Raw genomic sequence first — 15,946 nt, forward strand, 5'->3', positions numbered from 1 at the left:
CTGCCTTACACCCTTCTTGATTGGTATTCTGTTGCTTTCTTTATGAAGCACTATGGTAGCAGTTGATCCCCTGTAGATTTCTTCCAGAATGTTTATATATGCTTCATCTACGCCCTGATTCCGCAGTGTTTGCATGACGGCTGATATTTCTACTGAATCAAACGCCTTCTCGTAATCTATGAAGGCTATGTATAGTGGTTGGTTATACTCTGAGCATTTCTCTATTACCTGATTGATAGTATGAATGTGGTGAATTGTTGAGTAGCCTGTTCGAAATCCGGCTTGTTCCTTTGGTTGATTGAATTCTAATGTTTTCTTTACTCTGTTAGCAATTACCTTTGTAAATAGCTTGTATACTACAGAGAGCAAGCTGATCGGCCTGTAATTCTTCAAGTCCTTGTCATCTCCTTTCTTATGTATTAAGATGATGTTAGCATTCTTCCAAGACTCTGGTACCCTTCCCGTCAGGAGACACCTCGTAAACAGGGTGGCTAGTTTTTCTAACACAATCTGTCCTCCATCTTTCAGCAGATCTGATGTTACCTGATCCTCACCAGCAGCTTTGCCCCTTTGCATGCTCTCCAAAGCTTTTCTGACTTCTTCTATCATTACTGGTGGGGTGTAATCTGGGTTACTGCTAGTTCTTATAGTATTAAGGTCGTGGTGGTCTCGGCTACTGTACAGATCTCTGTAAAACTCCTCCGCTATTTTAACTATCCTATCCATATTGGTAGTTATTTTGCCTTCTTTGTCCCTTAGTGCATACATCCGACTTTTGCTTATCCCAAGTTTCCTCTTCAATGCTTTGACACTTCCTCCGTTTTTCAGAGCGTGTTCAATTCTCTCCATGTTATACCTTCTTACATCGCATACCTTACGTCTATTAATCAACTTCGAAAGCTCTGCCAGTTCCATTTTGTCTGTTGTACTTGACACTTTCATGATTTGACGCTTCTTAATTAGGTTCTTCGTTTCCTGGGAAAGCTTGCCAGTGTCCTGTCTAACTACCCTGCCTCCAACTTCCACTGCACACTCCGTAATGATACTCGTCAGATTATCATTCATTGTATCTACGCTAAGGTTGGTTTCCTCACTAAGAGCCGAGTACCTGTTCTGCAGCGACACTCTGAATTCCTGTACTTTCCCTCTCGGTGCTAGCTGATTGATTGGCTTCTTGCGTATCAGTTTCTGTCGTTCCTTCTTTAAGTCTAGGTGAATTCGAGACCGTACCATTCTATGGTCACTGCATCGTCCCTTGCCAATCACTTCCACATCCTGCACGATTCCAGGGTGTGCACTCATTATAAAGTCTATTTCGTTCTTATTTTCGTCATTAGGGTTCCTCCATGTCCACTTGCGGTTTTCTCGTTTTCGGTAGAAGGTATTCAAAATCCGTAAATTATTGCGTTCTGCGAATTCTACTAGTAGCTCTCCTCTGGCGTTCCTAGTACCGATGCCATAATCTCCTACTGCCTGGTCTCCAGCCTGCTTGGTGACCTGGAAATGGTGACCTGGAAAATATGTTAATTAGATTCTGTAAAACAGGACGCCTACAAGGGTACGCGACTGAACTTAAATATCTTCAGGTCGACAGGATGCCGAAAGTGAGCGCGTGACGGCATCTGAAACATTTTATGAGTGTGAAGTGGTAGAAGAGTGGAACAATGAACTCGGTTGTGAGCCATTTCTTGAAATACCTTCCACGGCGAACCATCATTTCCTCAAGCACTAATCTGTAAATACAGCCCCAACATTCCTAACGTCCTTCTCACAGACGAGAATCACGAGCGGTATCTGAATAAGACCTTTTATTTTCCGAGTAGTGACTCACTATCTGTTTACAACAGTGCATTTTTAGTAATTGGTCGCGCGTTCTTTGTTATCCAGAAAAAAGTTTCATAATTCACAAGGGGTCTGCCGCTCGGGGGCTGAGCCCCTCGGACGCCTCTCGAATGGGCTCTGCCAGTTTTTCACTTTCGCGGCTGAATAAGGACAACCACGGGATTCAAGACCATCACAGCTGTCGCCAGACGATCACCCGATTCGTCCGATGCCAGGATATACCAGGTGGGCCTACGTTTTTTTTGAGCCGTGACACTTCTTTTAAGTTCCCACAATGGCGTCGCCCTAGCTACGCCATCGCCGTGCCGACGCAGTGCCATTGACGCGCTGGCAAATAGTCCACAGGCCAGACCCCCGGCTTGTTCGAAGCCTGCGAAATGGATGTTGTGTAAATCGAGGGGGAGACGCTGTCTCCTGAAGAGTACAACGACACTCAAGGATGGGTTGTGGCCCATGAACGATGCAAGAAGGCAAAAGACAAGAGAAACGCGGAACCAGCCACGAACGCGGGAGGTGCGTCCATGGAGGCGTCTCGGAGACTGAAGGATTTTTTGCATCGCTGGCCAGTTCCAAAAGAACCACAACTACCAGAAGACGATTACAAGGTTGTAATACGCCCAGGAGGATGTCTGGACTTGACGCGACAGAGTCTGACGCTCATAAGAGACTGTATTCTACGAGCGGCAAAAGTACAGCCTGACATTGCTGGGGAAGATACTCTCAGAATCAACATGCGACAAAATACCATGATCATAAGCACACCTAGTCTGGCCAATGCGAAGGAATACAGCAACATCAAGGAAATTATGATCAATGACAAGAGCTATGCTACAGCCGCTTGTGTAACAGCACCAGAAAACACACCCAAAGGGGTTATCCAGGGAATACCGAAGTATGATAATCAAGAAGACATAGAAAAAAGCTTGGTGAATCAGAGGAACCAGACGATTCTACATGCACGACGTATGGGACTTACGGACTCAGTGGTCATTGTTTTCGAAGGGTTGTTTGTGCCGTATTTTGTATACTACCGTGGTGCCGAATATAGGTGCTTCCTATGCAAGAAGCAATGTGAAACACGCACTACTTGTGGTCGAATTGGACATCGGGCGGATGTCTGCCCACAGCCTGACAGCAAGAAATGCCGTGGTTGTGGGGTGCTCAATCCAGCTGAGCCTTTGCGGGAAAGGTCTTCTTACAGGGGACAAAAAATGCAAAGAACGGTTTAGGACCCCGTACCTTTTGAAGAAAAGATGTTGGGAAAAGGAACAACAACAAGGCGATGAACGAAGAGAAATGAAGATTTTGTCGAACACTAGAGCAACACAGGCATGGAGGAAAGGGTATTCACCAGAAAATCCAACGGAGGAGAATGGCAACGCCACCCAGGACAGAGGGGGACGACGCAGACATCGTTCCAGCTGCTTCCCGCGACTCGCCGAAGGGGAAAGAGAAGGGACTCAACACGAACCCAGATCCACATCCAGATCAAGGTCCACTCGTCAACACAGATCCAGGTCACGGGCCAAATTCAAGACAAGGGCAACGACATCACCTCAAGGACAGTCCCACGAGGGTCCTGGCTTTGGTCGGGCAGTCAACAAATGGTGAGCTGGGTGGGCGAGGTATCAGGGGGTCTCTCCGGTCGGGGAGTTTGCCTGAGGTTGTGGCAGAAGGGTCCACCCTTGGTCAAGAGCTAAATCATATTAAGAAAATGCTAGAGCAACTCACCCGTGAAAACACGAAACAGAGGGACGAAATAAAACAACTAAAGGAAGAGACCTCTAAACTCAGACAAAATCAGCTGCGCGAGTCAACTAGCTCCATAGCATCGTGTAGTCGAATTTTAACTCCAGCGCCTGCACAGGAGTCAGGAGTGCATGCAGCGAAACGAAGAGCAGAGGAAATATCTCCTGTAGAAAATGAAGACCTCTCAAAACCCCTGGAAAAGAAAGTCGAGAATATGGTCGGAGAACTTACTAAGGTAATGCAACAACAATTCGCAGGATTACAGCTGCATCTCATAGAAATAAAAGAAAGAATAGATTGCATAAAAATTGACTAACGCTGGTGGAGAACACGCAAACAGATTTGAGGTCTATAGGAGCAGGCCCGGTTAAAACTACTACTAAACCCTACAACCGGCCGACTACGACCGAAGTAATCTAAATCGCAGGGGAAGGGACCGTTCCTAGACATGGCACGACGTAAGCAGTATAAAATTTGGCAGTGGAACTGTCGTGGGTATCGCCGGAAACGGGATAACTTACAACAGTTCCTAAACGGAAAGGAGGCACCAGACGTCATCGCCTTACAGGAAACTGGAGGAATGGCTAAATTGTCGAATTACAAATCCTATGGTACCCCTGATCAAAAAACGTCCGTAACAACCCTCGTGCGAAAAAATCTTACGGTGATAGAACATGATACAGGAATCTGCGATGTCGATCATGTTCTTGTTGAGTTAGTTCCATCGCAGAAGAGTGGTTAAAATCTATTCATATTAAATGTCTATAGCAGCCCTAGACAAAAACCAAATTTAGGTCACTTTTTAGAAAAACGATCAGCATTGCTAAAAAGCAAGCGTCGGTTATAGTAGGAGATTTCAACGCGTTGCATGCGGCATGGGGTTATGACAAAGAAAACATCAAAGGTAGAAATCTCTGGATCGAGGCCCAACAGGAGGGCCTTACGTTAATAACCGACCCCCTTTTCCCAACTAGGATTGGAAACAGCGTATCCAAAGACACGTCTCCTGACCTCACGTTTACTAAGAATATCATCGAACCTTATTGGCTTAATACACAAGAAAATATAGGCAGTGACCACTATATAATTGAGACCACGTTTAAAGCAGGTCCACGTAAAACAGGAGGCAAAGAATGAAGGATGGTTGAATGGGATAGCTTTAGAAAAATCAGAGAGAAGGAAGCATGCGATGTCATCGAAGACTTAGATGAATGGCTAGGGAACCTTAAGCAAAATATTCAAATCACAACTAAGACCGTACCAAAAACAGAAGGACTAGAAAGCACTGACAGTAAGATCCTACATATGTGGGAGGCAAAAAAGAGCCTAGAAAAACGGTGGAAAACACAAAAACACAACAAACGCCTTAGAAAAAGGATAGCCACCCTCAGTAAAGATATTGAGAAGTACGCGGAGCAACTATGCAGACAAATATGGGTGGAAAAGTATGATGCGATGGAAAAACAAATAAGTCTCTCTAAAACATGGAACCTGTTAAGATGTCTGATAGACTCGGAAGCGAGCAAGACAGCACAACAACAAAACTTTATTAGACTTGTCCGTAAATACAAAGGCACGGAAGAACTCATTGAAGAAATCAGACAGAGATACATTGGGGATACAACCAAAGAGCAATTAAGCTCGTACAAAGGTAAAGAAAATGATTCCCTAGACCGACCCATATTAGAGGCCGAGGTACGATCGGAACTAATGAAACTGAGCACAACATCAGCCCCGGGCCCCGATGGGATCACGAATAAAACGCTCTGAAACTTAAACGACAAATCTATCACAGCCCTCACCGAATATATGAACAAGTGTTGGGAAAAGGGTAAGATACCCAAGCAATGGAAAACGGCAACAATCATAATGATTCCCAAGCCAGGCAAGAAACTAGATCTTGATAATCTTAGGCCTATTTCTCTGACATCCTGCATAGGAAAGATATTCGAGCATGTAATCCTAACTCGCCTGTCAAATTATATGGAAGACAATGAGCTCTTTCCTCATACGATGGTAGGCTGCAGAGCGAAGCTGTCTACACAGGGCATTATGCTTAAGATTAAACACCAAATAATTGATTCGGATCTCAATACACACGACACAAAGGTAATAGTTGGCCTAGATCTTAAAAAGGCATTCGATAATACATCACATAAAGCTATACTTGCCAATATTCAAGCGTTAGGGGTACGAAAAAGAGTATACGATTATATAAAAGACTTTTTAACTGACCGGACTGCAAGAATAATACTAGGCGAAACAGAATCCCAAGAGTTTAGTCTGGGCAGCAGAGGTACGCCGCAAGGCTCAGTCCTATTTCCCTTTCTTTTTAACGTGGCCATGATAGGTCTCCCTACCAGACTGAAGAAAATTCCAGGACTCCACCATAGCCTCTATGCAGATGACATTGCCTTATGGGTAGCAGAGGGTAGTGACGGATACATAGAGGAAACTTTACAAACAGCAGTGAATGTTGTAGAAGAATATGCCATCCATGCAGGATTACAATGTTCACCAGAAAAATCGGAACTTCTCTTCTATAACCCGACATGTAGGGGTTGGAAAAGCATCCAGGAAAAACCTAACATTAAAGTCTTTGTTGGAAAAACGCAAATACCTACGGTCGAAAGCATAAGAATTCTGGGACTCCGAATCAGCTCAAACGGGCACAACGGAGAGGCGATTAGAATACTTGAAACCAGTGCGCAGCAAACTATGCGTCTACTTAAACGAATTGCAAACCGGCACTATCGTATGAAGGAAAATAATATGATAAGACTGGTACAGGCTTTCGTCATCAGTCGTTTTATATATGTGATTCCGTACCTCAGACTGCAAGTGGCCGAGAGAGAAAAGATTGACAGACTCATTAGACGAGTTTTCAAACAGGCGATCGGACTTCCAATTATTACCTCTAATGATAAATTACTTCAATTAGGGCTTCACAACACATCAGAAGAGCTTATAGAAGCTCAAAGAATTGCACAATATGAAAGACTAACGCAGAGTAATACAGGTAGAGCCATACTAGAGGAACTGGGTATAAACTACGCAAATCAATTTGGCGCCAAAAAGGATATCTCGTATGAAATCAGGAAATGTTTAGTAATCTTACCAATTCCAAAAAACATGCACCCCGAACATCACAAAGCAAGGAGAGCTGAAAGAGCGAAAAATATACATAACAACGTAAAAGATTTACCGAAAACAACATACGTAGACGCGGCCAAATACAAAGGAAATGACAACATGACTATAGCAGTAGTGGACTACAAAGGAAATCATAAGGTCAGCGGCTCGGTGAGAACTAGCTTTGCAGAAGAGGCGGAGGAAGCAGCTATTGCAATGGCCATAGCATCCACCTCGACTTCACTCGTTGTTAGCAACTCGCAGACGGCTGTGAGAAACGTTGCACGAGGGCGAATATCCCAAATAGCTTTAAGAATATTGGTTGGATGCAAAGACCAACGAACAATAGAAATAGTTTGGGCACCCGCTCACTCCTTCTTGCCCGACAATGAGGCTGCACACCAGACAGCTCGAGGACTTACAGACCGAGCCTCTGGATTGCCCTGGTCGAACGGGGAGGACGATGAGAGATTTGAGCGGATGACCACTTACAGAGATATTACGCAGTATTACAGGCTAAGCAGTAAAATTTATCCTCCCGCACACTCGCCATTGAACAAAGGACAGGCGGTGGCGTGGTGCCTACTCCAGACCCACACGTTTCCTAGTCTGGTAACAATGAACCGCTGCGTGCCGGAACTTCATTCGGACAAGTGTAAATTTTGCCACAACAAGGCGGACTTGAGCCACATTTTATGGCATGCCCGCAGGCCCCCATGAGAGGCGAATTTCCAGACGGGAGTGGATGGGATGCCGCGCTCCTCAGCTCTGACTCTCAATTACAAGCCCGCTTAATACGGCAGGCCGAAGACGCTGCCAGGGCCCATGGGATTATGGCCGTCGTCTAGGTTTGGTCCTCCCTTCTCCTCTCGCACCTGAAAGGGGAAGAGGACCTTTCTGCTAATTAAATAATGTTTGTTCATCATCATCATCATCATAATTCACAAGCGCCACACAGAACATTGGGCTGCAAGCCTGGTGATGCCCTTGAGCTTCAGGTACTTCCTCTTTTTACGGGAAGATGCTTGCTCCTTGTGGAGTACCTTTGCGTAAATAGGCAAATGGGTGAGCAGAAAAAAAAACTTGGTCACTTGATTGGTGAGGCTCGGACCATGTTGTGCACAGCGCAGTGTAACATTTTTTTTAGTAAGCAGAAAACAAGCTTTTCCAAGCTGTCACTGTCAAGCGCAGTATGACACTTTTTTTTTTACTAAGCAGAAAAGAAGCTTTGCCGAGCTGTCACTGAAGCTCTCTACCACTGCGCTAACAGAGCTTCGTCCTTTGGAACGCCGAACAACTCATGCTTCTCTTTAGCTGATTTGTAGCCTGTAGTGAACCCCGGGACGAAGCAGTGACTTTGTTTACTTGCATGAGAGTGCATACAGAAGCGTAGGTGTCAGAGTGCTACCGCAATTCAAAAAAAAAAAAAAAACGAGGACGAACGCGCCCGACGAAACTGTCGGGAACGTGCAAACAACGTATGGATGGATGGATGGATGTGTCTCTACCCTTTAGATCGGACGGCGAGACTAACGCCACCTTGCTATAATATCCAGTGAACTAACCACTAGATTTATCTTTTTGTTCTTTTAAATAGTAAAATGAGGACTGGTACTTTGCAGTGAAGAATTTAATTTTCACTCGTGCCTTGACTTCAGCCACCAATCAGACAACTTTCTTCTAGTTAATTCTATCTGCTTAAAGCCTATTTTGCCCTCCCTGTCACTAAACCCCAGTGCTTTGACAAACTCTGTGCTATCATTCTGAACTATAGGGTGAAGCCCTTTCCGGAACAATTACAAGTGTTCTGCCATTTCCTCCTCCACTCCACATGCACTGCATACCGTGTTTACCCCTTCGTATTTGGCCCGATATGTCTTGGTTCGCAATACTCCCGTCCTGGCCTCAAACAGTAGAGAAATACCCCGGGTATTATAATAGATCCTTTCCTTAGCAATTTCCTGCTTAAACGTTCGATAGATCTCTAGTGCGGACTTGTTAATCATGCCAATTCTCCACGTGTCAGTCTCAGTCTCCGTTCCTTTCACTTTCTTCTTAACCAATAGTTCTTTTTGGTTTGACCACCTGCTGTTTTCTAAGTATTTACCAGTCAATTTCCTGGTTCGCTTCCTCCATTTTGTATCGACATTCTTCATGTACAAGTAGCCGAAAATCTTCCTAGCCCAACGCTCCTCCCCCATTTCTCTCAATTGCTTCTCAAGTTTTATCTTGCTGCTAGCTTTCCTGCCCTCAAATTATGTCTATCCCATATCACCTCGTACTCCCTGATTTGGTGTATTCCCGTGAGCTCCTAAAGCAAGCCTACCTATTCCAGGTTGCTTAATTTTTAACGTGTAAACGGCTTTTCGCGCCTCCATGCGGCTTCTTTTCGGAGGCTTCAGTGCGCTCCGTAGGTGCCGCTTGCTGCTCATCACACTTTTCTATTCTATAGCCATTGTACCTGTGCCTCGAAAATGAATTGTCGGTGTTTTTTCTGTTGCTTGTTAGTACTTGTTAAGGGCTGGTTATATCTTTTTCAGTTGTGTTTTTTTGTTTGTGTGCGGAAGATATGTGCACACGGTGATGGCACAGCTTTGATTGACAATATGTGGTTTGATTGGAATGAAGTGCGCGCTTTGGTGCGCTGTAAAACGACCGGTCGGTGCAATATAAATGTAAGTTGTAAGTTCAGCGCTCCTACATTGTAGTTTGTTCTTGTGTCCTCGTTTTTTTTGTGTGTATTTTTTTTTTCGGTTGAGCATCTACCTACTCACCTGAGTTTAAGCTTCACAAGTTTCGGTTTCACTAAAATGGATTTTGTTGGCTGACGACTGGCTCACATCCAGCTTGCAGCATCTTTATAGCCACTATACCGTTGCTTGCTGCTCTTGTTCTGTGTGATGTCGGCGGTCTCGCCTTTGCAGCAGCGAGTTACACGTGGATTAGACCGGAATGGCACCACTAACCGATGCGTTGTAGCCTACTGATGTGTGCGCACTTACCTCGAGCACTGAGCTTGACGTGATGGCTCTGCGTATGTTAACGCAAGAATTCATGCAAGTCCCTGTCGTCACCCGGACATACACTGCAGCGTGCGTGCTTACCACCGCCGCAGTAGTAAGTACCACCTTGTCGCTGCGACGCTGTTTATTTCATGCACTCGAAAGGAAGGGCACCATCACCGCCTTTAGTGAGGGTTTCATGTGAAGGCGGTAAAGTGTTCGATTCATGGACCAACCTGTTTGTCAAAACACATGAAATGTTTTCTCACGCCAACTGATGATGACAAAAGTGTGCGATAAATTTGTGGCGCAAACTTGTGCGGACGGTCGCCGAGGGAGGCAGCGCCACTCGTAGTCGGAGTAGCCCTCCACAATAGTACGCGAGCATGACGGCGAGATAAGCGCATCTTTGTAACGTTCAGCAAGACGATACTTATAGCGTGAGAAAAGAACGACGACAAAGAGACAGTCGTTGTTCTGTTCTCGTGCTATAACTATCGTCATGTCATACCAACTAGCCCAAACTGCCACACTTCTAAGTTCAGCCAGAGGCGCAAGACGAGCGCTGGCAATCAATTGAAGGCTTATTGAAAAAACAGGCTGCCGTGTTTTTCCGTGTCTACTCATATCTCCCGTTCTTTCCGCTGTTTATTAATGACGTAGTAAGAAACATGCCGCTTGAAATTCGCTGCTTGCATACGACTGCATACTTTATAAATACATGTGCACTACCGAGTGCGGCGGCACCGGAAATCGTTATATGCATGGATGGATGGATTGATATGGCTGCACCATTTAGATCGGGTAAGGTCCCTAGATGAAACAAGGTAGCGTCACTTATTGTTCTCGAGCCGTCCTCCTCACTCTCTCGATTACTCCTCTTTTTCTCTGCCATCCGCGTCTGTAATTGGTGCATTACTTGCACGTGATCTTGCAAATGGCTGGTGGTGTTATTTATTATTATGCAAAAGGTTCAAAACGAGTACGCATGCGCATATGGCTCCAGCCGGATTCTCGTCGTGACCAAACACGAAATCGTAGCCAGAACATAAACTGAAGAGGAGGAGCGTTTCGGTGTGCGCTAAGTCGACCAAGATTGTTTCGCCATGCTCATTCAATGCAACATCTGCGTTTTTCAGCAATGCTGTGTTGCCGTAAACAACAGAAAATGGTTTTGCTCTCTTCAACTTACCTCGTGCTTTCCGAGATGAAGCGCATCATGAAGTGCAACTATGAACCATTTCACGCGAATGCTTTCGTGCAACTCCGTCAACGTATGTTGACGCGGATCTGCGAAGTGAGTTCACTTGTCGGTTTTTATTGAAACGCCAGGCGCGCGTCTAATGCGTGTCTAGTGCATGCCAGTTGGTACAAATACATGTGGGTATGCACGTATACAGAGCAGCTGTAGGTTGTAATCAACGCACCTTCAGAAACATTTCACTCTTGACCAGTTCCCGCTTGAGCCGAAACGCGCTGCTTCGAGACACCTCACCAGTAGAACTCTCACTTTTCAGGAAGTTCCCAGCACCGCATCAGAATCACTTAGCATCACGATTGTCCAAATGGGCACATTTAAAAAAAAAAACGTCATCGCAGTGCTGCTGGACGAGTGTTCGTACCAGTCTGGTCGTAGTTTTTTTTCTTGCGTGTGCACAAGCCGGTTGTAATCAATCGTCACAACGTCACGCCCTGTGGCCACTTAACAGGATCCAGCAAGAAGCACGTTCACTGTGTCACAGCACGAACAAAACACAATCGGAGAAGTGGACTAGTTAGAACTGGACGAAATACCGCGGCCGTGGAACTAAAATGTACTATGCGAGACGCCATGGCTAGTGGTGTAAAGTATCGAACTGCACAACGTTGAGTAACGCACATCCCGCTTGCTCTTGTGTTGTGCCGTTTATGTTCATAAAGGTAACTGTTTATTTTACGTCTTATTTCGTTCCATTTTGTTTCATTTACATCTATTCACCGTAGCAACAGAACCCAAACATTCGCTTTTGGATGAAAGTTTTAAACCTTCTTGGGGGCGCTTCAGGAACATAGGCGAAGAGGAAAGGGAAAGGTGTCGGTATACCTTGGAAACTTGTTTCATCTAGGGACCTTAAGTACACTATACTATAGGCGCCACCTATTCGGCGCTGCGCCGTGCTCCCTAACGGGTTGCAAAAATTAGGCGTCTTTTCCTTCTTCTAATCACCACCACTACCACCAAAAAGGTAAAAAATATAAGGTTACTGTAACGATGGTGTCGACACCTTGTGACACTCCCTCCAACCACATTCATGAATACATTGGCTTACACGTAATGTTTAGAGGTGAAAATGATTAAAAAGGTAACTCAATGGTAATAACGCCACTGCGCAGTTTTTGCACGAGACGTACAATGCACAATGTTTCTGCAATAACAGTTTTGTTATTGCCTGGTTCACTCTAGTCACGCTAGATGGCGCCAACTATTCAGCTTGTTGGGGGCTCGCACGTTTTTAGTTTCTATGTTTTAGGCCATTCCAGCTTTGGTAATCTGGCTGAAACAATTTAATCACTATTGATCTACCGCGAGTACCTCACGTAACAGTAAAATGTCCACCTCGGGCGTGAAGTAACACCTTGTTCGGCGCTGCTTCGCCGTATGCTTCATCGTAGAAGGCGGCCTATCCATGCTGTCCGAGATTTGGCGCCTTTGTGCTATAATATGTGTCAAGCTGGTGGCTCTGGCCAACCTCGGCTTGCCTCACCGTGAAGGTGAATGGCATCACGGGTTACATGATGCGCCAGCGTGTGCGCCAGGGCAGCTCATCTCCGCTGAGGCCAGTGGTGGCAGCATTGTTTGTGACCACGCGGACGCATGGCTCAGTGCCCCAGCGATCTTGCGACGCATCTGCTTGGGGTTTCGCGCAAGTGCAATACCACCACCCCAACGTCCTGGATGCGCAAGCCACTTGGGTGCCCAGCACTAAAACTCTCTAGTGTCTCTGATCCTGGGTCGAGACTTTCTCGCCTAGACCCCTGTTTTTGCTGCCTTCTGTTCTATTGCAATCATACGTAGTCCAGATCGCAAGGTGGTTGCTCCATGTCCGGAAGATGTGTCTCCACAACCCCATATACCATCAGATCTTCCTGTCTCAACTTGCCTCGCTGCATGCAGCACAACGTCGAGAAAGCGGTTGCGGTCAGAAACCTCCGCCAAAGCATGCCGAGACAGCTGACAAGACATTATGGGCACACGGATATTTAGAGATTTAGACACACTGTAGCGGGTGCTTAAAGCTACGAAACGAGCTCTTGTCTTCGTGTGCTTGTCTTCTGTCCTTGTCCAGAGTTCCCAAATGCCGAAAATTGACGAACGGGGCTTGACTTGCTCGGTGAAATAGGCGTAGGGTGCTCGGGACGATAACTTGGCCGTTTGCTCGGAGCGACCTACAAGCTCGCCGACGGCGGAATGTAGCATCGATACCGCTAATTACGCTAGTAAGGTTAGTGTTGCAAGTTATTCGCATAGCTATCTTAGAGTAATAGAACGATTAACTTATAGCCGGTAATTTACGCTATCACTCCATTTATCTTGCTTGTGTGTAAGACGACCGTGACCTTCAAACTTCCCAGTAATATATGTTTAACAGCCCAACAAGCCCGCAATAAATTGACGATCTGTGGAATTACACTTGAAGTGCAAGTCCTGTTAGCAAATTCAAGTTTCAACTTCGCCGCTGCCATTGAAGGATGCGCGTTGGCCACGTCGACTGACTTGCTTGATTTCTTTACAAAATATTCATGGTCACTTGAAACGAAGAAGCACATTTTTAAGCGCTGCAAAAAACTGAAATCTCTCCCAATTTTATATCCATGGTTGTACTACGAGTGCCCGCATAGGCACTTGACTTCACAGCTAGGCGACGTTTTCACAAGCGAAGGCCGGAACAAAATGCAGACTAATGCACACGGTGGCAAGGTATCACGTGTGCTGGTAAACCGAAAAACTTTCGCCATATTATGCAAGGTTGCGTTCTTGTACCCACTCCAACGTAAGATCCCTAGATAGTTCTACCAGGGTACATTACGGCGCTGCGTCGGTCTAGGTTCTGGCGGCTGGACGCCTGAAGCAGTCCTTTGAAGCAGTCCTTTGGAGTCGTTTGAAGCAATCCTTTGAAGAGACTTGATCCTCAAGTGTTTTCTTAACTCGCCATGATGGTATAGGGGTTGTGGTACTGAACAGCTGGACCGAGGTCACGGGATCAAATCCTGGCCGCGGCAGCCGCATTATCGATGAAGGCGAAAATATTTGAGGCCCTAGCACTTTGATTGTAACCCCAGGAGGCTGAAATTTCTGGAGCCTTCCACTGCATCACTCATAATCGTACCGCTGTTCTGTGATGTTAAATTCCAATATTTATTAATATTAAGTGTTTATTAACATTCCTTTAAATTTATTCGTAGGGCTATTCATTGTATATCGCCTTTAATCGAAATTCTACCGCTGTGGTTGTGAATCACATCGTTTCAAAACTGGCGAGATACCACACAAGAAGCAAGCTAAGCTTTTCTTGTGCCTGCTGACCATCTGACAGGGCGCTGGCAGACCAGTGGCAGCATGAATCACTCTGCGGAAAAAAAAAAAAAGCGCTCGGCAAGTGCAGGGGCAGAACATAGCAGACAAAATCTGACAAGCATAGCCTTCGCGCTTTTATGCGCGTGCGCCACGTTTACAAATCTCTCCACCAGTTTGCGCCACGCGGGCTGTGGCCACGCGTTGGCGTGTTCTCCCTAACAGTGGACCGTACTGTACATATATTGCACCCCTTGTAGGATATCTAACACCTTTTCCAGTGTACATCGCCTGGAAAAATAAAAGATATAGTCAATGCACTGCATAATGTTAAACAAATAATCGAAACATACCTTGCAGTGTTCATGTATGAACAGAGATTCCCCATGCAGCAATCGTGGCAACGAAAGTGCATGAAATATTGCGTCCTTCCTCCCTTTCGGTACTTTGTTCACGTACTTCATGGCGTTGAATAATGAATTCTTTCGAGTTGCATTCGGCACAAGGAGCTGCCTTCCTAAGGCAGACTTTATTGCTTCGGCTGCCTGCACAGAGTGGCTTTGTTTCCTCTAAAGAGTCTTCAGTTTTGAGAAAACGGTCCTCGCTTTTTCGTGGTAGGTACTGTTTTTGCCGAGATTTTCGGCATCCACCGAAGCGACGAGATTTATGGTGTGCGCGGCACACCTCCTGTGGCGTGGCAAGCGGATATCTTGAGAGGAATCATTCTTCGAGCCACTGTCCAGCACGTTCGTGATGTTATTTGCCGCAAAATATTGGTCCCGTTAAGTTTCTCCAAATGCCCTGTGTCCCGAAAAATGGAAATCGGTCAAGGAGTAAGAAATAAAAGTGCCAACAGCTGGGCGAATAAGTGCGGGACAGGACAGAGCACTTCCTTAACAATAAAACTGCCAGAAAAATCAAGAAAGGAGTGAACATTAAGATCCTTTGACAAAGATTATGCCCAAACAGATGTATAACTGATGGCTATGTATAACTCCAACTATAGCTGCGACTATGTATAACTGCGACTATAAGGACCATGCTCAAGCAGACGTATAACTGAACCCTAAAGTTCAAGGAGCATAGGCTCTACTGCAAATGTGAATTTCTGCTCTGTTAGCATGCGGCGTATTTAGAATAGCTGGTAGCTGTGTAGCTGGCAAGGACTACTACAGGCCGGAGCATCTATTTGGAGGTTATGTGTTTAGGCAAAGCGGGAAAAAAAAAAAAAAAACTGTGGGAAATTTCATACTCTGCAAGTTGTTAGGGCAGTGTACATCTGTGGTACGCTTCTAGCAGAAAAAAATGTTGCATGGCACGGACGATCAGTAGCCTAAATATGGAATATAACACAATAATGGGCTTTCGCAAATATCTTATTAAAGCAGAAAGCCATGTCATTCATTAAAAAAATACGAGGGACGAGACAACGCGTTAAGTTTGTGTTGTGTGTGTGCGTTGAATTTGCCTCTTGTCTTTTCTAGTCTCAGGGGGCTTTGTACAAAATCTCTGTAGAACGTATTCGTATTTTCATTCCTGACTCTACAAAATAACCACAACTATTTAGGTTTCCGAAGGATATGCAGAAGTTTGTCGTAAATTATAGGGTTACAAAATGTGCCTAAGTATGCATCAGTCAAGGGCGTGCCCACAACTCTCCAGAGTCAGT

The 15,946-nt window shown here is 45.5% G+C and overlaps 1 protein-coding gene across 2 annotated transcripts in view; it reads left to right on the plus strand.

Annotated features, from left to right (window-relative positions):
• The first annotated feature begins 9,583 nt into the window (after positions 1 to 9,583).
• Positions 9,584 to 15,946, plus strand: part of Der-2 (Derlin 2) — a 126,749-nt gene continuing 120,386 nt past the window's right edge. The window contains exon 1 of one of the 2 annotated variants that reach the window (XM_037433925.2): positions 9,584 to 9,840. In XM_037433925.2, the coding sequence (XP_037289822.1) occupies positions 9,748 to 9,840 (93 nt within the window). In that variant the 5' untranslated portion in view covers positions 9,584 to 9,747. The remainder of the gene's footprint in view (positions 9,841 to 15,946) is intronic. The other variant, XM_037433924.2, reaches the window with a different exon arrangement.

The sequence above is a fragment of the Rhipicephalus microplus genome, chromosome 3 (genome assembly GCF_043290135.1).
Source record: "Rhipicephalus microplus isolate Deutch F79 chromosome 3, USDA_Rmic, whole genome shotgun sequence".
NCBI classification, from domain to species: domain Eukaryota; kingdom Metazoa; phylum Arthropoda; class Arachnida; order Ixodida; family Ixodidae; genus Rhipicephalus; species Rhipicephalus microplus.